Raw genomic sequence first — 23352 nt, forward strand, 5'->3', positions numbered from 1 at the left:
ATGTGATTGTTTATAATAAACTGTATCATATCATTATAAAAAAAAAATCAAGTAGCGATCTGAGAATGATCTAGCTAGGCTGACTCTCTCACAGCCTTGTCAATAATGATTTTCAACTTGTGTCCTACTGTCCTAAGAGAGTATAATGTTCATTCAGTAGCACTGTCTCACAATTCCAGGTCAATTATACATTGAACTATATTAAAAGTGTTAGAAGTCTAGCTATGTTATTAAAGTCATCTAGAAAGAAATCCTATTAACAAATTTTCTGTCCACATAAAGTGGGCATAAACGTAACAATTTTTATGTCCATTTATCAAGTGAGTTGAAGTAACAAACAAGAAGTAATAGGACTCATACCAGGAGAAACTATGAAGCAAGTTTACTCTATGTATTCTGCTCAAATATTGATTCCTATCAAATACGACACTAAGATCTATATAGCATGTGAGTAAAGTCTTGTTAAAAAAAAAAACAAAAAAAAGCTTGAGTTGATATATATTACCATCTCTTCTCCTTAAAATAAGCTCAATTAATTAAACTATTTCTGAAAAATGATATCCAAAGAGTATGCTAAAGTAATAAGTATTTGAATGGGAAAAAATAAAAGCACTTCTTAAAACATAGAGCCCTAATAGCAGCCAGTACATTCACCTCAAAGACAAACCTATTTCTAAATCCCTCATATAAACTCTAAAAGAAATGTACTGGTGATAAGAACTGGCTACAAGTAATATAAGACTCTTGTAAAAAAAAAGAAAAGAAAGAAAAGAAAAGAAGAGAAAAGAAAAGAAAAAAGAAAAAAAGAAAAAGCATACAACGTAATAGGGATAACAAGTTGGGAGTTAGCCAAAAAGAGAAGAAATATATCATACCAATGACTATTTAAAAGCAAATAAATACAAAAGCAAACAGAACTGTCATCTTCCAGGATGACTGTGAAAGATCTTATGTTACCAATAAATGCAATCCAATTCTGTAATTAAACCAGAGTACAGAATATGTGGCAAAAATAAAAAGTACCTTAAAATCACTGAAATGGGGGAAAAGATTTTTTTCTTTTTCTGTTTGTTAATAAGCAAAAGAAGTTACCCATTACAATATACATACTCAAATTACTAGCCATCAGTGTGTTAGGTGTTTACTGACTTGAGCAAGAGGCATATGGGAAAATATCTATATAATCCTCAAATTAATAACAGAATTTAAGAAAATTTAAGACTAAAAATAAAAAATCACACAAAGGGTCTTACCAATGGCCAAATACATTTTGAGTTCCTTAGGCCATTAAATAAAATAATCACACATACAAAATACATGGAAGTATTCCTACAATTTTGTTCGTGCTGTTTTATAGCATAGAAATTCATGGCTAAATTAAAATGCTACGCAAATGCTTAAGTATATTTTTTCAGGAGTTATAAATACCTGAAATACTTAACATTTTATTTTACCATTATATGACTAGAACATGATTTTTTTAAATAGATTATTTTTGAGAGAGAGAGAGACAGAGCAAGGGTGGGGAGGGGTAGAGAGAGAGAGAGGGAGACACAGAATCTGAAACATGCTACAGGCTCTGAGCTGTCAGCACAGCTGACACGGGGCTCGAACCCACAAACCGTTCGATCTGACCTGAGCCGAAGTCGGACACCTAACCAACTGGGCCACCCAGGCGCCCCTAGAACATGATTTTTTTATAGCTCCTAATTTACAAAATCCTTTTGCTCAAGTGATACAATCCAACAGTTTTCTAAAACCAAGTGTGAATTATATGACTATGAATTATAATTTGCTCTATTTTGTCAACACAATTATGTCTTTACTCTTCAACATGCTTGCCATCAAACTGGGAAAATAAAGGCCATACACAGTTATAGTTTCTCAATTCTTATTGAATTAATAGAAGATTTAAAAGAATAAACCAAATACTTTTCCTCACATTTCTAAAATAAATTTAGTTTTAGAGTTAGGAAGCTTTCTGACCCAGTGTAGCCAATAAAACTTTTTGCAATGATGGAAATGTTGTTTATCTTTGCTGTCCAAAACAGAAGCCACTTAACCACCTGAAATGTGGCTAATGAGACCAAAGAACCGAAAAACCAATTTTACCTAATTTTAATTCAATTTTCTTTAAAAAAAAATTTTTTATGTTTGTTTATTTTTGAGAGACAGAGAGAGACAAAGTGTGAGTGGGGTAGGTGCAGAGAGAGGGGAGACACAGATTCTGAAGCAGGCTCTGAGTTGTCAAGCACAAAATTTGACACAGGGCTCAAACTGACAGACCATGAGATCATGACCTGAGCTGAAGTCATGCTTAACTGACTGAGCCACCCAGATGCCCCTTAATTCAAGTTTCTAACACATCAGAAAAACAAAGTTCTAATAAATAAACTGTAGACATTCAAAAGTTGGCCTGTAAACTGGTGCTGAAAATGTAGGGCCACTGAGGATGGGTAACTGATTTAGAATAGTAAGGCTAAGACAAATTCTGAAGATTATCAGTTATCACAAATGAAGAACTTTTTTTAAACCGTCACAAAACACTAGAGAGTTTACATAGGCTATAGAATCTAAACCGTTACTAACAATCTAAGAGGGGCACCTGGGTGGCTCAGTCGGTTAAGCGTGCAACTTCGGCTCAGGTCACGATCTCACCCTTGTGGGTTTGAGTCCCGCATCAGGCTCTGTGCTGACAACTCAGAGCCTAGAGCCTGCTTCAGATTCTGTGTCTCCCTCTCTCCCTGCTCTTCCCCTGCTAGCACTCTGTCTCTGCATCTCTCTCTCTCAAAAATAAACATTAAAAAATCCAAAAAAATCTAAGAGAATTCAAAACTCAACATTTGTTTTGAATTAACAAAAAGTTAATATGAAATAAAAGTTTTTATGCCTTCCAAATGAATGAACAAATAAAAGAAGAAAATCATTAATATGATCAATATGTATTTTTAAAGTCTTTATTATAACCCACAATCTAAAAAGGATGGAGGGCAGGTAACAAGTTTTCACACTCTGGGAGACCTGAGTCATACTGTTTTAGATCACGGTCTTCTCTTTAATTCAAAAATGTGTATTTAATTTAAAAATGTGTATTCATGATCCCAAGACCTGCCTTTCACCACTATTTGCCACATTAGCAGGAATGCATAAATAAACAGAAGGAATATGATTTCTCATGTCTGCTGTGTTCTACAATATAGCAATGTTACACAAATCCTAAATTCTGCCTTTGGTACATAATATGAGACAACTTTTCATTGATTCATTCTCAGAATGAACTCAAATTTATCATTACCTAGTAGGAGTAACAGGACTCAATCACAAATTATCCATACATATGGAATATGGGGCAGACACTTAAGAAGTATTAGAAGAATAAGAGGTTAAGAAAAGTTCAAAATCTGTTGGTAAATAAAAACAGTAGATAAACAAGCAACATAATTCCATGCCTGGTGTGCATATGAAAAAAGCGTAAGAGTACATATATCAAAACGTTAGGAGTGATTCTACTTGGTGGTGGAGATATAATAAGATATTTACCCTGGAGATATGTACATCTATGTTCACACAAAAACCTATGCATGAATGTTAATAGCAGTTTTACCTGTAGTAGCCAAAATGTGGAAACTACAATGTTCTTCAAAAAATGAATGGTTAAGGGGCGCCTGGGTGACTCAGTCGGTTGGGCATCCGACTTTGGCTCAGGTCATGATCTCACAGTTCATGGGTTTGAGCCCTGTGTTGGGCTCTGTGCTGACAGCTCAGAGCCTGGAGCCTGTCTTAACATTCTGTGTGTGTCTCTCTCTCTGACCCTCCCCTGTTCACGCTGTTTCTCTCTCTCTCAAAAATAAATTTAAAAAAAATGAACGGTTAAACCATGGTACATCAACACCATGAAATACTATTCTATAATAAAAAGGAACAAATTACCAATACACACAACTCAGATGGCTCTCAAAGGTATTATGTTAAGTGAAAAAAGTCAATCTCAAAAGGTCACATACTGTAGGAGTCCACTAATAAAGCATATAAAATGACAAAGACATAAAGGTAGAAAATAAATTAGGGGTAGGGTAGCCAGGGGTTAGGAATGAGGGTGTTGAGAGAAGAGGTGTGACTAGGGGTTGCACCAGGGAGATCTCTTGTCATGATAGATTCATTCTTTTATCTTGATTGTGATGGTGGTTACACATTATCTACGTGTGTGATAAAGTATGTAACACTGGACATATTATAGCACTGTCAACTGCCTGATTTTGAGATTGGACTATAATTATGTAGAATTTAATTAACCACTAGAGGAAACCGGGTGAATGGTACACAGGACCTCTAATTTTGTAACTTCCTATGACTCTATATAATTTCAAAATTAAGTTTCAACAGAAGTTAAAGAATAAATCTTGTCCCTTCCCCTTCCTGCCCCTCCCTCTTCACTCACTTTCCATGAACCATTCACTCCTAAAGCCTTATGATGTAGCATAATAGGGTACGAGATCCCAGACAAAATAAACGGGCATCTGCTGCACAAAGCAAGAGGTCAGAGTGTACACAGGGCAAGGAGGTTCTTCACAAAACACAGTTCAGGGTGAGTTGTCAGAAGCCAAGCAGCAAAAGGAAGGGTCTATATTATAGGGGAAGGGCAGCCTGGAGCAACATGCCATAAGCTAAGTGGGGTGAGGAAGGTATCAAAGTATGAGCATGGACCAGCACCAAGTATAAGGAGAGCTCCATGTGGTGATGAGGCCCAGGACAAGTTGTCAAAGAACATGCAGGGGAGGTTATGAACTGCCATGGAGTATAGTAGCCTGGGTAGGGGGAAGAGGACATCCGTACAGGAAGACGGGGTGATAAATGGTTTACACATGGAGGTTCGGGGAGGTCTAATCAAGTAAGTAAATATATTAATGATAATGGAAGCCAGGTTTCTCACTGTCTGAGAAGGGAGTTATAAAATACAGAAGGGAGAGGTCCAGGTCATACGAGTATGCAAGTCAATCTTGGGGTCGTTAGTTTGAGTTCCATGTTAGGTACAGAGGTTACAAAAAAAAAAAAAAAAAGAATAAAATTAATAAAATACAGAAGGGAGAAAATGGAAATGTACTCTGTGGTAATGGACTATAATTGGAGGGATTAGTGTAAACTCAGTTTTATAATACTGACAGGCCGATATAGGAGATAATTATAGATGAAAGTGGATATATAAATGTATATAATTATGTATATACACATATTCTCTAGCTCTGTACACCAACAAACCTGGAAACAGCCATACTCCAAGAACAATAAGCAGCACATTAGGTACCCAGATCTTGCCTTTTAAATACCATTTTCCACTAAAATGAACTAGGGCTCCTTTGAGAAATGGTTGACTCCCTCCAGGGGTAAGGCAGGAAAAATATAAGACAGGCCTAAAACATCTTGGGGCAGAAGGCAAGGATATGACTTGTCAAACGAACACAGAAGTCAGCCTAAAGAGGCTCCAATTTGCCAAATCTTAAACCTAGCATTAAAATAATCATAGTAATAGATTTTAACCCAGTTAATAAAACTCCTAAGCTCATCCTGATACAAATAAATAAATGAATAAATTAATAGTGTGATGAGGAATGAGAACTTTACAGTGACAAAACCTGCCAGACATTACCTTAATCAACTTATACAAAGTGAACCAGGGGCGCCTGGGTGGCTTAGTCGGTTGAGCGTCCGACTTTCGCTTAGGTCATGATCTCACGGTTCGTGGGTTCGAGCCCCACGTCAGGCTCTGTGCTGACTGCCAGCTCGGAGCCTGGAGCCTGTTTCAGCCTGTGACTCCCTCTCTCTCTGACCCTCCCCTCCTCACGCTGTCTCTCTCTCTCTCCTAGAAATAAATAAAACATTAAAAAAAAAAAAAAAACAAAGTGAACCATCAGAATGGGGCAAATCAAAATCACGGGCCACCTATTAGAGTGCAACAAGGGAAAAGATACAGCATCACTTTTTGCAATCTCCCTCCCAAAGTTAGTAATTTATATATCATTCAGAGTAAAAATCAGATAAACACAAAGAAACATTCTATAAAATAAATGGTCTGTAATTTTCAAGTATTATGATCATAAAATTTTAAACTGAGGAACTAGGGGTGCCTGAGTGGCAACTGACTGGGTTGACTGACTCCTAGCTTCGGCTCAGGTCATGATCTCATGGTTGTGAGACTGAACTGTATGTGGGGCTCTGCGCTGAGCATGATCCTGCCTGGGATTCTCTCTCTCTGCCCCTACTCTGTCTGCATTCTCTCTCTCAAAATAAATAAACTTAAAAAAAAAAAAAGTGAGGAACTAACAAAGACTAAAGAAAACAAAAGAGACATGTCAATTTATGCAATATATAATTTTGAACTGGGGCTTTTTGCAAATCAATTATTGGAAGACAAGTAGATCAGTAAAGAAAATGTGTCAAATACCAATCCAAAATATATAAAGAACTTAAAAGCTCAATATCCAAAAAATAAATAACCCAATTTAAAAATGTGTAGAAGAAATGAACAGACATTTCTCCAAAGGAGACATAACAGATGGCCAACAGACACATGAAAAGATGTCCAGGAGCGCCTGGGTGGCTCAGTCAGTTAAGCATCTAACTTCAGCTCATGGTCATGAGCTCATGGTTCATGGGTTTGAGCCCCATGTCGGGCTCTGTGCTGACAACTAGCTTAGAGCCTGGGGCCTGTCTTCGGATTCTGTGTCTCCCTTTCTCTCTGACACTCCCCTGACCACACTGTCTCTATCTCTCTTTCAAAAATAAAACATTCAAAAAAAATTTTTTTAAGTGATCCAGTGTAATTTTCATTGAAACTTATTTCTCTCCCTCACTTTTCTTTAAAAAAAAAAAAAAAAAAAATGTTCATCATCACTTATTATCAGGGAAATGAAAATCAAAACTATAATGAAATACTACCTCACACCTGTCACAATGGCTAAAATCAACAACACAAGAAACAGGTATTGGCGAGGATGTGGAGAAAAAGAAACACTCAGACACTCTTGGTGGGAATGCAAACTAGTGTAACCACTGTAGAAAATAGTATTGAGGTTCCTCAAAATGTTAAAAATAGAAGTACCCTATGATCCAACAATCATGCTACTGCGTACTCACCCAAAGAATAAAAAAACACTAACTCAAAGGGATATATGCCCCCTGTCATATTTATAGCAGCATTATTTACAATAGCCAAGATATGGAAAGTGTTCATCAATTGATGAATGAATAAAGAAAGATGTGGTATATATATACAACGAATATTATTCAGTCATAAAAAAGAATGAAATGTTGCCATTTGTAATGTTGTGGATGGAGCTAGAAAGTATTATGCTAAATGAAATATACCAGTCAGAAAAAGACAAATACCATACGATGTCACTCATATGTGGAATATAAGAAACAAAACAAGCAAGCAAAGGGGAAATAAAGAGAGAGACACACACAAATCAAGAAACAGACTCTTAATTATAAATGGTTACCAGAGGGGAGGCAGGGTAGAAGGATGAGTTAAATAAATGATGTGGATTAAGGAGTGCACCAGGTGATATGCAGAATTGTTCAATCACTACATTGTACACCTGAAAGTAATATAATAGTGTATGTGAATTAGAATTAAAAATTTTTTAAAGTATCAAAGACCAAAACTAGTCCAACTTGACCTGACATTTACAAAAATAATCCATCCAATAATTTCCAAAATACATTCTTTTCAAGTGAGTATAGAACATTCACCAACTAATCATATACTGAGCCCTAAAAGAGTCTCAATGAATTTCAAAGGATTGAAATTATCCACAGCACATTCTCTGACCACAATAATTAAATATCAATAACAAAAAAATATCTGGAAAACTTCAAAACATTAGAAGTTAAGCAAAACACTTCTAATCCATGGGTCAAAATGAAATCACAAAGGAAAAGAAGTTTATAGCCTCAAATGCTAATGTGAAAAATGAAGAAAGGTCTAAAACAATTACCTAGGCTCCCACTTTAAAAGCTAATAAAAAGGAAGCCTGGGTGGCTCAGTAGGTTAAGGATCTAACTTTGGATCAGGTCATGATGTCACTGTTCCTGAGTTTGAACCCTACAGCTCAGAGCCTGGAGCTTGCTTTGGATTCTGTGTCTCCCTCTCTCTCTCTCTCTGAACCTCCCCCACTCACACACTAATCTCTCTCTCTCTAAAATAAATTTAAAATTTTTTTAAAAGCCAAGAAAAGAGCAAATTAAAAACAAAGTAAGTAGAAGCAAGGGGATAAGGAAATAATAAAAATGAATTAAAGTTGAAATGCACAAAGGTAACAATCAATAAAACCAAAACCTGATTCTCTCAAGAGACCAATAAAATTGATAAATCTCTACCCAGACTAATCAAGAAAAGGACAAACTACCACTATCAGGAATAAGAAAGAAATCATTATAGATCCATCAAACAAGAAAAGAATTTTTTAATTATGAAAAATTTTGTTCACTTAAACAAGAAGAAATGGACAGATTCCTTGAAAAATACAACTTATCAAAATGGATTCAAGAAAAAATATTTTAAATCTAGAGAAGCCTTATGTATGTTTTAAAAAACTGAACCTGAACTTTAAAACTTCTCACAAAGAAAACTCAGTCCCAGATTAGCTTCAGTGGTGAAACCTATCAAATATGTAAAGTAGAAATGAACAAATCTTACACAAACTCTTTCAGAAAATACAGGAGGAAATACTTCCTAACCCATTTATGAAGCCAGTATACCTAAAACAAAGCTATTGCAAGAAAACTATATCCCTCACAAATGTACACTTAAAATTATTTTATAAAGGGGTGTCTGGGTGGCTCAGTTGGCTAAGCATCTGACTTTGGCTAAGGTCATGATCTCACAGTTCCCCACATCAGGTTCTGCAATTACAGCTCAGAGCCTGAGACCGCTTTGGAATCTATAGACTCCCTCTCTCTCTGCCCCTCCCCTGCTCATACTCTGTCACTCTCTGTCTCTAAAAAATGAAAAGAAGTTTTTTAAAAAATCAAAAATTATTTTAAAAGGATAGTAAACTGAATCCAGTAATGTATAAAAAGGATGACACGTCATGATCAAGTATAGTTTATCCTAGGAACACAAGGTTGGTTTAATACTTCAAAATCAAGCAATGTAATTCACCATATAAAGATAGTAAGGAGGAAAAAAAAATCGTATCACCTAATAAATGCAGAAATAGCATTTAAGTTATACATTCATTTGTATGAAAAAAAATGTCAGCAGGGCTGGCTGGGTAGCTCAGTCAGTTAAGCATCTGACTCCTGATTTCATGATCTCAAATTTAGTGAGTTCAAGCCCATCACTGGGCTCCACACTGACAATGCAGAGCCTGCTTGGGATTCTCTCTCTCTGCCCCTCTCATGCTCTCTCTTTTTCAAAATAAATAAAATAAACTTAAAAGAATCTCAGCAAACTAGAAAGAAAATGTCTTCACCATAATAAAGACCTATGAAAAATCTACAGGTAAAATAATTCTTAATGATGAAAAACTGAATGCAATCCCCTAAAGATCAGGAACAAGGCAAAGATGTCTACTCTTACCACTTCTATTCAACACTGTACTGAAGCCCCTAGTCAATACAATAAAAGAGTAAAAAGAAATAAAAGATATATACCAGAAAAGATGATGTAAAATGCATAAACAATAGGATCAGACAATATAACTGAGAATAAATTTAAGGCAACTATAAAGTAACTACTCTGAACTTATATGTCTTTTAATAGTCACATGATGCATGGCCAAAGTAAAAAGAATCAACAGCATTTGGGGTGCCTGGATGGCTCAGTCAGTTAAGCCTCTGACTTTAGCTCAGGTCATGATCTCACAATTTGTGGGTTTGAGCCTGCATCAGGCTCTGTGCTAACAGCTCAGAGCAGGGGGCCTGCTTCAGATTCTGTGTCTCCCTCTCTCTCTGCCCCTCCCCCACTCATACTCTGGCTGTCTCTCAAAAATAAACATTAAAATTTTTTTTTGAAAAAGAAAAAAAGAATCAACCACATTTCTACATACTAGTCATGAACAATCGCTGAAATTTTTTTAATTAAAAAAATTTTTAATGTTTATTTCTTTTTGAGAGACAGAGCATGAATGGGGAGGAGCAGAGAGCGAGAAAGAGAGAGAGACAGAATCTGATGCAGGCTTTAGGCTCTGAGCTGTCACCACAGAGCCCGATCTGGGTCTCAAAGTCACAAGCTGTGAGACCATGACCCAAGCTGAAGTCAGACGCTTAACTTGCTGAGCCACCCAAGCGCCCCCTGAAATTTTTTAAAATACCATTTGAAATTGCATCCAAAACATGAAATATTTAGGGGTAAATATTTCTAATACCTCTACATGGAAAACTACATAACAATACTAAGATAAAGAAAACCTAAATACAGTGATATACCATGTTCATGGACTGGAACCCACTACTGTTTAGATGTTGATCAAATCAATATATAGAATCAATGTAATCCCAATAAAAACCTAACTGATTCTTTTTATAGAAATTGAAAGGTTGATTCTATATTTTATATGAAAATACAAACAACCTAGAATGGTCACAACAGTCTTGAAAGAATAACAACAAAACTGGAAGACTACACTACCTGATTTCAAGATTCACTATACAAGATTCAACAATCATGTTGCATCTTTTGGCGATGCAAAGATATAAACACTACATCAAACAAAACAAAAACCCAAAAGAAATAAGCTTACTTTCTAGAAAGACACATCCAAAAGAAATGAAAAAAGATTCATACAAGAATGTTCATAGAAGCTTTATCCATAAAGGTTGAAAACTAGAGCTAACACAACCATAAAAGGGGAAATGAATAAACAAATTTTAGGATGATAAGGCAATAGAGTATTAATCTACAATAAAAAGAAATGAACTACTTACTGATACACTCAACCAACATGGATAAACCAAAACATTACTGAGCAAAGAAGCCAGACATTAGAGTTATATATGATTCCATTTGCATAAAGCTCTCAAGGGGACTGATCAGGAAGAAAGACAAAGAAACCTTCTAGGATGACAGAAATATTCTGTATCTTGATGGATTGTAGCTTATACAAATCTATTAAGTTGTCCAAACTCTGAACTTTAAAATTAGGAGCTGAGAGCATTCACTTTAAAGTTTTCCTCAATTAAAATAAATGTTTTTTCACTCAAAATATATTTGATTGCCTACCATAGCCCAGGTATCAAAAACCTGCAAGCAAAAAAAAAAAAAAAAAGAAGAAAAAATCAATTATCAAAATGAAAAGCAAGAAAAAGAAACCTATTAAGCTGAGAAATAAAAGCCAGTAGATTGCCAATCAAAGAATATTACAGGTATATACACAACATGTACAGAAGTAACAGGAAAAAAAAAAAAATCACAGTGGATCTGGGCAACTAAAGTAATTTAAGTATGAAGCTCACATTGGGCATTCACAGACCACTTTCAGAGCCATAAAACAATCGTTAACAAATTAAAAAGAACAGAAGTTATACAATATATGCTCTCAGACCACAAAAGACTTAAACTGGAAATTAATAACAAAAAAATGGCTGGAAGATCCCCCAAATACTTTAGAGATTAAACAGCACACTTCTTCTTCTTCTTTTTTTTTTTAATGTTTTATTTATTTCTAGGAGAGAGACAGCGTGAGCAGGGGAGGGTCAGAGAGAGAGGGAGTCACAGACTGAAACAGGCTCCAGGCTCTGAGCTGGCAGTCAGCACAGAGCCCAACGTGGGGCTCGAACCCACGAACCGTGAGATCATGACCTAAGCGAAAGTCGGACACTTAACCGACTAAGCCACCCAGGCGCCCCTAAACAGCACACTTCTAAGTAAGATGTGGATCAAAGAAGAAATCTGTAGAGAAAGTAAAAGATATATGGAACTAAAGGAAAATAAAACAATTTATCAAAATTTGTGGGATGCAGTGAGTGAAAGCCATGCTTAGAGGGAAACTTATAGCATTGAATGCATATATTAGAAAAGAAGATCTAAAATCAATCATCTAACCTTCCATCTTAGAAAACTAAACAAGACCAAATTCAATCCAAAACAACAGAAGAAATCATAAAAATTAGAGCAGAAATCAGGGAAATCGAAAACTAGAAAACAGAAAATAAACTCTTTAAAATATCAATAAAATTGGTAAGCCTCTACTAGGATCTGGTAGGAAACAGGGAATTGTTCAACAGGTACAGAGATTCAGTTTTGCAAGACGAAACAGCTCTAGAGACCTGTGGAAAATGGATACTAAAAGGATAACAAAGGAATACTATGGGCAACTCAATGCCCACAAATTTCATAATCTAGATGAAATGGACCAACTCCCTGAAAGGCACAATCTCTAAAAGCTCACACAAGAGAAAATAAATACTCTGAACAAGCCCTACATCTATTAAAGAAGTTGAGTAATTAATAACCGTCAAAAACAGAAAAAAACCTTCCAAAAAGTACCAGGTCATGTGTACTCAACTGGTAAATTCTATCATACACTTATGGAAGAAATTAAACCAATTATCTACAATTTCTTTCAGAACTCAGAAGCAGAGTTCTGCTTCTCCTAGCTCATTCTCTGAGGCCAGGATTACCCTAATATCAAAATCAGATACAAAGATATTACAAGAAAACTAGAACAATATTAACTCATGAACAGATACAAAAATTCTCAACAACATATTAGCAAATTGAATCCAACAATGTATAATAAGAATTATACACCACAACCAAGTGGGATATATTAGAAGTATGTAAGGGTGTTTCACCATTCAAAAATCCATAAATGTAATCCATCATGTTAACACGCTAAAAAAAAGTAAGTCTACTGCAAAGAGCTAGAAAAGCTGGTGGGCACGTGTATTAGAATACAACTATAAGTACTATTCATTCATTCAGATTATGTGCCAATACCTGGGATACAATGGAAAATAAGACAAAATTCATGCTCTCATAGAGCGTACAATCTATCAGACACTGAAAAAGCAACCACAAGTCCCTATTGCAGGGACTCAACCTGAACTAATGAAAAGGGGCAGGCTGATAATGATGAACCACCAACTAGATTAAAAAGACAGAAAGGGGGTATGGCTGAGGCAAATACTACAAGCAGGAGGTATGAAGGTTCCGAAGCAGAAGGAAAAGTACAGTATATTAAATGTACTGAAAGAAACCCTGGTCTAATATCACAGAAAGAATAGAAGAGGACTACATTATGGTTATTGTTTTATTGGTCAGTCATTAGATAAAAACAAAAACACAAGAAGGCAAAAAAGTTGTGAGTACCTACCAAAGAATATTTTAGGTGATAAACCATGACATTTAGGATAAATAGGAAAAACTAAAAAGGCTGATAGGCTTTTGAAAAAGATAATGAAAAAAAAAAAAGACCCCAGGAATTGCCAAGTTTTTCCTGAAGGAAAAACCTTCAGGTGTATGATCTTTTTCGAGTTATACTCAAGATTCAATCTTTCTACTCTTTAAGGAAACCCGAAAGTTAAAACAAAATCTTTAAAATTTAAGCACTTAAAATTTAATACACACTAATCTTGACAAATTTTATCCTGGAAAAAGATAAGTTACTAAATGTATATAATACAAAAACTTAATTTTGCCTTTTCAAATATGATTTCTGTTAATATTTAGTGTATGTATTTAATAACACCCATTTAACTATTAAGCCTTTCAACATTTTCTGAAATTTCTTCAATGACTTGAAGTATTACTTAACACAAAATTAATTATGTTTCTAACTGTAAGTTACATTAATTTTAAAAAGGAATTACTTACAGGGACATTAAGTGCATACTGTAGTCCTTGAGGAAGTCTTTCATGTGTTTCCATCTGCTCTTCATCATTTTTCACTGTCTCCTCATGGACCATGAGTTCATCATGTGATATCATATCCTGTTGTCTCATTTCACTTTCTTGTAACACTTCATCTGCAGCAAGGATCTCCTGGTGAGGCATACTCCGATCTTGAAGTACCGACTCCTGCAGTTCCCCAGACACGGTAGATTGGCCAGACACTCCACCCATTACAACCATTGCCCTGGAAGACTGCATTTCGTCTATGCCGCCACATTTAAGAAATAATCCTTCCAGTTTGTCGTCAATGTTCATGCTTAAGTATAACTGCCTAGAAAGACCAAGTTTGGCAACAAAGCATAATAAATTAGTTTTATATGTCTACTTGATCCTTTTTAAAATTTCAATTATGAAAGGCATACACTTTAATAGAAAATTTTTACTCATGTAATTCATTTGTCTCCAATTTTAAAATTAGCAAGATAAAGTTTCCAAAAGCTGGTGGAGTAAACGCAACTTTTTATTTTTGACATTAAGGCAAAAAATCTTAATCTATTTCATTATGAAAATTGAGTATGACATAAAGGAAATTGATGGAAAGTATTTGTAACAAGAGTCATGTCTTTTAATATATTAAAATGTCTTAAAAATAAAAAAATTAAGAAATAAATTGACAAATCACTATCAGGCAAACCATAAAGAAAACTCAGAAAGTCACTAAAAATATAAAATAATAAGTCACTTACAGTAATAATCAAGGAAATGAAAATTAAAACAGAGCTACCATATTTCATCCACCTAATTCGTAGTGACTCTTTAAAAAAATATACATCCAATATTGAAGTGGGTTAATAAAAAAAAAAAAGACGCTCATTATGAACAGTAGGAGAATAAATTAGCTCAATTACTTTCAAAGGTAATTTGGTACTTTGTATCAAAAGCCATAAAAACACATATATTCTTCAAACTGGTGGTTATACTTTTAGGAACCTATCCCAACGAAACAAAATTCATTGAAGTATATACATAAAAAAATCACTACAGTAATGTTTACATTAGCAAAAAAATCGAAATACACTACTCAACAAACAAAACTCGTTAAAATATATTCATACACAGGTCTTAAAACTATAGTGATAACTATACACCTCAGTAAATTTACTAAAAATCCCTGAATTGAACACTTAAAATGGGTGGATTTTATCATGTAAATTTATCATGTAAATTATATCTCACAGTTTTTCTCAAAAACAAAATCAGAATAATGGCTACTGTTGGGGGGATTTGCTGCTGATCGCAGGCAGGCAATGGGGAGTATATGGGAGCTGGCAATATTTTTTCCTTAGTTGAATGCTGGTTGCACAGGTATGCTCACTTTGTAAATTTTCAAGTTGTACATCTGCAACGTGTGCATGTTTCCGTCAGTAACTACACTTCAAAAAAGTTAAAATCTGCTGGCACTACAAAACAGTAATAAAAATAATCATGAAAAATATTTGAAAATGTACGGGAACATGCCAACATATTAAAGGAAATGTATGTATGTATGTTTAAATATACAAAAGTTTATGTAAAATGTTAACAATATTAACATTATCACTGGGTGGTGAAATTACCAGAAGTTTTTCCCATATTTGCATTTATCTCTAATTTCAAAACTTACTATAATATTTATTTTTTACACATGCTTCTAAATTTGTTAAAATGAAATAAAGGTGATACTTTCCTTACTAATACATTAAAAAAATTTTTTTCTTAACATCTATATTTGTGAGACAGAGACAGAGCACAAGCAGAAGGGCAGAGAGGGAGGGAGACTTAGACTCTGAAGCAGGCCCCAGGCTCAGAGCTGTCAGCACAGAACCCAACGCAGGGCTCGAACCCACAAACCACGAAATCATGACCGAGCCAAAATTAGATGCTTAACAGACTGAGACCCCAGGTGCCCCACGAATATATTCTTAAATAATAACACATGATTAAATTTAACAGGTCATGAGACCTAGACACTATCAAATAATTATTTTATTTACTCCATCATTATAGAAAAGATAGGCAATATTAAATCTGCCCTTTTAACTTTGGTTGCCGTAAATTCAAATTCCACTGTGTTACTCTAAGAACCAACATAATGATCATGAAAGTCAAAGAAACTTCATCTCACAAAACATGAAAGCACTGGTGCAAAGTTTGTTTTTCAAAATTGATTTCTATTATCAGACTGTGTAAAAATAACATATATACCCTCTGCAAAGGGAAGGGTCCACAAGTAGTAAGTGCATTAACTATGCCTTGGTTTGGTCACCTCTTTCCCAAATCACTAGCTACTACCTTGATCATAGCTTTCAAAGGTAAGATAAATGATCGGTTAAATTCAAATACACTACTGAAATTTAAATGCTCTTTCACTTACTAAGATTATCATTTAGGGAGAAACCTGTACTTAAATAAACAGTTCAAAAAAAACACATAAACAGCAAAGTAAAAAAACACAAAAATATAACTCATACTTGTTAACCTTATCTTCCGTAGTACCAGATATTATCAGTCTAGAATAAATAAAACAAAGGATCAAAAATCTGATTTTTACTTTTAAAAATCTTTAAGTAGCAAACTTGAAATCTACAGGACAAAGATTTTAAATAAATCACCAAGTAACTATTGTCTTCTAATATTCTATTTACCACATTTCTTAGAAAATATACTATCCTACAACGAAATGAAACTTAAGCCTTACAGGGCTAACTAAAATTTGCCTATTCTGGCCATTTCTTTGGAGGTTCTTACCAAATCATTATATTCTTCTAATCTATTTACTTACTGTTTTCTTAAAGAATGTGGAAAGTCCCTAACTTGAAAGGGAATAATGATACCCAAAGCTAAACTTTATTGCAATTCATCATTGCTGCTACCACCACAATGTACCCTTGACCCAGGCAAGCTCACTGGTAGGAATATACACAATCCTATAAGGTAATTCATCAAAATTAACCAAAGATACATGTACAAGGATGTTTGGTGCAACCCTTTAGTGGGAAAAGACTAGAAACTAAGGATCCACTGATAGAAGACTTGTTAAATTAATTACGATTCAACCATACAATGGAACACACACCATCATTAAAAGGAATGAGGCTGCTCTATGTGCTGGGTGAAAAGCTCTCCACAATACACTAAGTGAAAAAAAAATCAAGGAGAAGATACCCAGACAAAGTGAGCCACTGCTTTTATTACACATCTCAACTAGTACAGTAACTGGGCAGAGTAAGCTAGACAGGAAATTAGACAAGGCTCTCAAGCAAAAAAGTTAATCTCACCATGCCTATAGTAAAAGGAAAAAGGACAAAGCTACACTAAGAAAAATGATAAGGAGGGGCCCCTGGGTGGCTCAGGAAGTTGAGCATCTGACTGTTAGTTTCAGCTCAAGTCATGATCCTCGGGCTCTGGGATCGAGCCCAGTGTCAAGCTCTGAGCTGACAGTATGGAGCCTACTTGGGATTGATTCTCTCTCTTTCTCTCTTCCCCTCTCCCCCACTTGTGCTTTCTCTTTAAAAAATAAAATAAAATAAATAATAAGGAAAGTTTTTTCTTTGGGTCCCTGACGCTCTCTTACATGTACTTATCATCTTTTAACTTTCCCCCTTCTAACTTCTGCATGATTTCAGTCAAAGCTCTCTTGTGCTTCACTGCACATTCAACAATCCAACTACAACAGAAGGTCCCATGCTGAGGTTTCTTCTCTAACTTCAGTATTTCCAGGGAGGGTCAGCTAAGTGTAAAGGGAAACTAATGTAATCAATGAATGTTAAAATGTGAATAGTTTAAATGTCTCTTCCTGCTAAACCATGAAAAAGTCAACTGCTTTTTGACTCAAATATTTATATGGGTCAAATATGGAAATTCAGGTATTAGGGATATTATTACACAGCAAATAGGAAGAAAGAAATGGTGCTTCTTTTAAATCATGCCACTTACATAAAAGACTGCTCTAGAAGAAAAAAAGAAATAAACAATTATTCTGTGTTCCCAGGAGCCTCTGTCCAACTGGGGAAAAAGAAGGGCTAGGTGGAGTAACAATAAGTGACCAGCCACCCTGAATCCCTTGTGATAACACATTATTTGTAAGGGATTGTGGCCAGCTGACAAAGGATATAAATATAAAACATCAGAGCTATTAAGAGCCAAGACAAGAGGGACAATGATGTCCTAGGGCTAATTCAGCTAACAGCGGGATGGCCACCCAAAACAGAGATCATTAAAAGCTAGAACAGAGCACAAGAGAGGAAAAAAGTAAGAAGCCAGCTCACCTGGGCCAATTTCTCCTAAATCTTCCTTTAGCAGATTACTTCAAACTGTATTCTTTTCCCCCTACCAAGTTTTATTCTTCCCTCATCTCCTTCTGTCAAAAAACCTGACAGGTACAGCAAAAGGGGCATTTAGGGGGTTACAATACAGTTTCCTGTTCCATTCAATTATCCCTCTTCCACACACTCCTCACCATCCTTTCCTATTGAAAACTGTTTGGTTCAGCTGTATAAAAGTAATCCAAATTGTGGCCAATTAGGTAACACCTAGTCATGTAAGCCTAATAGCAATGCTCTACTCAAAGGGAACATAAATTATTAGCCATCATTTTCTCCTATCTTTCAGAAGAGACAGCTGACTCTCCTTGTCATCACCTCCTAATTTAATGCTTCTCATCAACTGTGTGCAACCAATTAGAAAGTAAGCCTTATAGATTCATAAGATGAAACAGAGTAAATAAGCTTTGAGTCAGAGTTTTCAATAAAGAACTAAACACATGGGCTTTTAATACAAGCATTTGCAATAATTATTTCTATGCTGCGGGGACTGTCTGGGCTTGCTTTCAGAAGACAAAGTTAACAGAAGCATAACATATGGACAAGCTGGCCATTACTACTCATTTTTAATCAACTATGCAAGGCACTTAAAGTGCCTACTGATTTTTTTAAGGGAATTCTATGCATTTATAAGAAAAATATCTTTCCGGGGCGCCTGAGTGGCTCAGTCGGTTAAGCATCCAACTTCGGCTCAGGTCATAATCTCACGGTTCGTGGGTTCGAGGCCCGCATCAGGCTCTGTGCCGACTGCCAGCTCAGAGCCTGGAGCCTGTTTCAGATTGTGTCTCCCTCTCTCTCTGACCCACCCCTGCTCATGCTGTCTCTGTCTCTCAGAAATAAAAAAAAACAAAAAAACAAAAAAAACCCAAAAATATCTTTCCAAATTTATTAATAGGTTAGGATCTATATTACAAATTTCAGAGATGATCACAGCTTGCAAGAGGAAGGACAACTAATATGTGTTCAGGATCTACTAGATGTAAGACACTGTGCTGGGCACATTTTTATATATTATATCACTTAACATTTATAGTAAGTAACACTCAAGACACTAATAGGATATCCCCATCTAACAGATAAAGAAACTGGGGTTTACTCCAAGTCACACAGCTGGAAGTAAACTGGGATTTCAAAACAGGCTTAGCTGGTTTAGTGCACTTTTTGCCACACCATACTAACCTTCCAACTTGAAAAGGCTCTGAACACATTAAGAACTCAATGAACTTCTCATTGATCTACTTAGAGGCCGTGCTGTCACCACTGCTTGGGTTGGCAACTAAAGCAATCCAAGTTTCCTTAGCTGGCTACCCCTACCTCATGGCTATCATAGGAGAGCTTTGTGACACTAAACCCCTTTTTCTCCTTTGGAAAGAATGGACACTTCCTACATTTGTTATTTCCCCATTTCCATCTACTACTCACACCTTAGTATTTCTCCTGCCATTCTTTTTTCCCTAGGTTTACATATACCCTACCCTCTTCATCCTTCCATTCTTTCTGCAAACCTTTTCCAAGTTACTCCAGGAAACTTCCTCTTTTACCTCCCCGTTTTCACTTGAAAATTAAACAATATAACCCTAAGTATGGCTGACAAATAAATATGGGAGCAGTTCTAAAGACATACCTGTATCAAAGAAAAAACAACTATAACTTTTAAGGCAAAAACAGATTTGGAAGACTTCTACCATAATCATCTAAAAGTTCTGAAAACACCTAGTTCCCCTTCAGAATGTACATGAATATTCATCTGCCACTGTATCACTTTTAATTAAATCTGCACTCAAGCATGAAAGAAATATTTCTCACTTAAAGATACTGTTTTCTGTTTTATTTATTAAGTTTGGTTGTAATATTCTCCACCAACTTTTATTGAACAATGTAGAACTTCCAACTATAAAGTCAAAACAGACTATAATGGGCAAGCTTAGGAATTAAGCATCATTCTTTTCTATAAAGAAAAAAATAACTTCCAACTCAAATTATTCTCCCAAATCACCAAAACCCTGCCTTGTACCATAACCCATTCTACCCATAAACTTCACTTGTAGGTAGATAAAAAAAAAAAGAACTGAAAAGAACCTATTCTAAAACAGATAAAAAAGAAAAACTAAATTACTTCTGACCCAAAGCATTTTCAGTAAACTCCTTGTTATATTAATTTGGATATTAATTTTTCTAACCAATGCAGGGTCAGTGAGAAATCACACCTTAGCAATATCAGCACTGGAAACACAAGTATCATTCAGCTTCCAGATAAACTGGTTAGATAAACTGGGAGACAAAGAAACCCATGATCAATATGAAATTAAATAATTTGCCACTGGCCATTCCTAAGAAGTTCCCTATTCTCTCTCCTCCTTCACAAGTTAGTTTTATCTAAGCAAACACTGCTTCATCTCTAATTTAAAACAAAATCTACTTCTTGTCTAGGCATATTCTACATTCAGAACCCCCTTCAGAAATCCCTTTGTACAACTACAATTTTGCATCTATAAAGCTGAGCTTATAAATTATGCCCCTTGACAATTTTTAGGTTGCTCTTAGTTCAAAATATTCTAAGAGGAGCAAATGGGTCTGATTAGTGCTAGCAATGATTAAAAAAAAAAAAAGAAGCTGAGAGAAATGATTAAAAAAAAAAGCTAAGATCCATTACTTTATACAACATAACAAGAAAAGCCTTTGGCCATTTTTTAACCACAGAAAAATAATCTATAAATATTTAAGTCAAAGTTAACAAGTGTTTCTATATCCTGCATCCCCTTCAAATAAAGCAGAATCTAAGTATATTCTGCATTCCAAACACCCATCACCAAAGTCTTCTAAAACAACGTAACAAAAAAATAGTGATATTTAAGAATGTTAAGACATCAAAACTTTGACAACTCATACTGTTTAAGAAACAGCTGTAACGTATCTTTAAAAGGAAAGGGTAAGAGAAAAAGTTAAAATAAGGCTAAGCAAAACAGAACCCCACATTCTGCTGGATCTACTTGTTTCATCCATCACATCTCATGCCAATATCAACAATTCAAATACTAATGTTAAAAATACTTAATTCTGTTAGGAAACTAAATTTTCTATAGGCTTGTATAAGAAAAGGAGTACCACGAATACTTCTTAAAACACTGTATATTATGAACACTAAACACCTCAGTTATTTCTAATATATACTACATAGTAACCAAAACTCATTTCAGAACAAGTATTAACTATTAAAACAGACATTTTTTAAACATTAAATACTCTCATTTTAATAATACAAACTCTATTTGTGAAGCACAGTAGAACTAAGGATGCATTTTCACCCTCAATGCCAAAAACATCTATAATGTCTTATACTATTCAGTCATAAACTTAAGTCAACCAGCCAACTATACTGTATACAAGTACATGAATTTATCAAAACTTAAGGGTACCAAGGTTAAAACATGTTGACATAAAACGTGGTGGGAAAACTGATAACTAGCTTCCAACCCTTTAATAAAATCTATAATAGAATATATTAATATTTGATATTTGTTCCAAAATACAATATTTACAATAAGACAAGAATCATAACACACAATGTACAATGAAGTATTTTTCATCTAAAAAGAACTATTTGAAGTATATAATGTCTTTGAGAAAAAGTTTTTCTGATCTTATCTAAACACTTAGAATAACATACTCTTTAGAATTAGAAGGAACTAGTTAAAGATCATTTAGTTTTATGTGTATCAAAAGAGATTCTCCTATCCAAGGTCTCCAGCCCCTTGTGTTAGTATAAAATATTAGGCAAATCATTTCTTTTTTTTTTTTTAATTTTTTTTTTTAATGTTTTTTTATTTATTTCTAGGAGAGAGAGAGAGAGAGACAGCGTGAACAGGGGAGGGTCAGAGAGAGAGGGAGTCACAGACTGAAACAGGCTCCAGGCTCTGAGCTGGCAGTCAGCACAGAGCCCGATGCGGGGCTCGAACCCACGAACCGCGAGATCATGACCTAAGGGAAAGTCGGACGCTTAACCGACTAAGCCACCCAGGCGCCCCCAAATCATTTCAATCTAATGGTAGTGAAACAAAATGAGGACTTATCTCAAGTCAATTTTAACTTTTATTAACGCTGTCTCTCTTTCTCTCTCCTAGAAATAAATAAAAAATATTAAAAAAAAAAAGAATAGCAGAGGATGACAAAGACACCCAGGTCATGATGACTCTGGAACCTATATAAAATCTCAAGATTTTTTTCACTGAGTGGTGCTTCGGTGGCTCAGTCGGTTAAGCATCCAACTTTGGCTCAGGTCATGATATCACGGTTCGTGAGTTCAAGCCCTGCACTGGGCTCTCGGCTGACAGCTCAGAGGTCGGAGCCTAGAGCCTGCTTTGGATTTGGTGTCTCCCTCCTTTTCTGCCCCTCCCCCGCTCACTCGCACATGTGTGCTGTCTCTCAAAACTAAATAATCATTTAAATAAATAAATAAATGGTTGTTTTCATGGACTTTTTTTAAAATTTTTTAAAAATGTTTTTTAAATTTATTTTTGAGAGAGAGAGAGAGAGAGAGAGAGAGACAGCGTGAGCAGGGGAGGGTCAGAAAGAGAGGGAGACACAGAATCTGAAGCAGGCTCCAGGCTCTGAGCTAGCTGTCAGCACAGAGTCTGACGCAGGGCTTGAACCCATAAACTGTGATATCATGACCTGAGCTGAAGTCAGATGCTTAACCGACTGAGCCACCCAGACGCCCTTCATGAACTTTCAAATAAATATATTTCTACCTTTAAAGTCTTCTACCTTTAAAGTCACAGTGGCCAAGTCTATATTTAACTAATATCTCTAATATAAATGATTAATGAATTACCTACATGACTGCTTCCCTATATTAGTATAGGCAAATATACATTATGTACAAATGTACAAAAACTGGTATGTTTTTTCACATTTCAAAAATTGTATGCCAAACACCATTAAATTTGATCAGCAGGTCTCATTTTCCCATGTATGAACAGAGTTTCCATGGAAATTCTGAAAAATTTAACATGGATATGTATGTGTTAATGATAGGCAGGTAAAAAATACAATACCCTGTTAAGAAAAAATCTTCCCACTTAAATTTCACTTAATATTACATAATAAGCTACACATATTTTTATGCTAAACTAAACATAGAAAATGGTATCATTACTC

At 35.2% G+C, this 23352-nt stretch overlaps 1 protein-coding gene across 4 annotated transcripts in view; it reads right to left on the bottom strand.

Annotated features, from left to right (window-relative positions):
• ZNF148 (zinc finger protein 148) overlaps positions 1 to 23352 on the bottom strand; it is a 125614-nt gene that overhangs the window by 56934 nt on the left and 45328 nt on the right. For all 4 annotated transcript variants that reach the window (XM_039253047.1, XM_039253045.1, XM_039253044.1 and 1 more), the window contains one exon: positions 13817 to 14165. In XM_039253047.1, coding sequence (XP_039108978.1) covers positions 13817 to 14149 — 333 coding nt within the window. In that variant the 5' untranslated portion in view covers positions 14150 to 14165. The remainder of the gene's footprint in view (positions 1 to 13816; positions 14166 to 23352) is intronic.

Source organism: Hyaena hyaena, unplaced genomic scaffold (assembly GCF_003009895.1).
Source record: "Hyaena hyaena isolate Hyena2069 unplaced genomic scaffold, ASM300989v1 scaffold_434, whole genome shotgun sequence".
Classification (NCBI taxonomy): domain Eukaryota; kingdom Metazoa; phylum Chordata; class Mammalia; order Carnivora; family Hyaenidae; genus Hyaena; species Hyaena hyaena.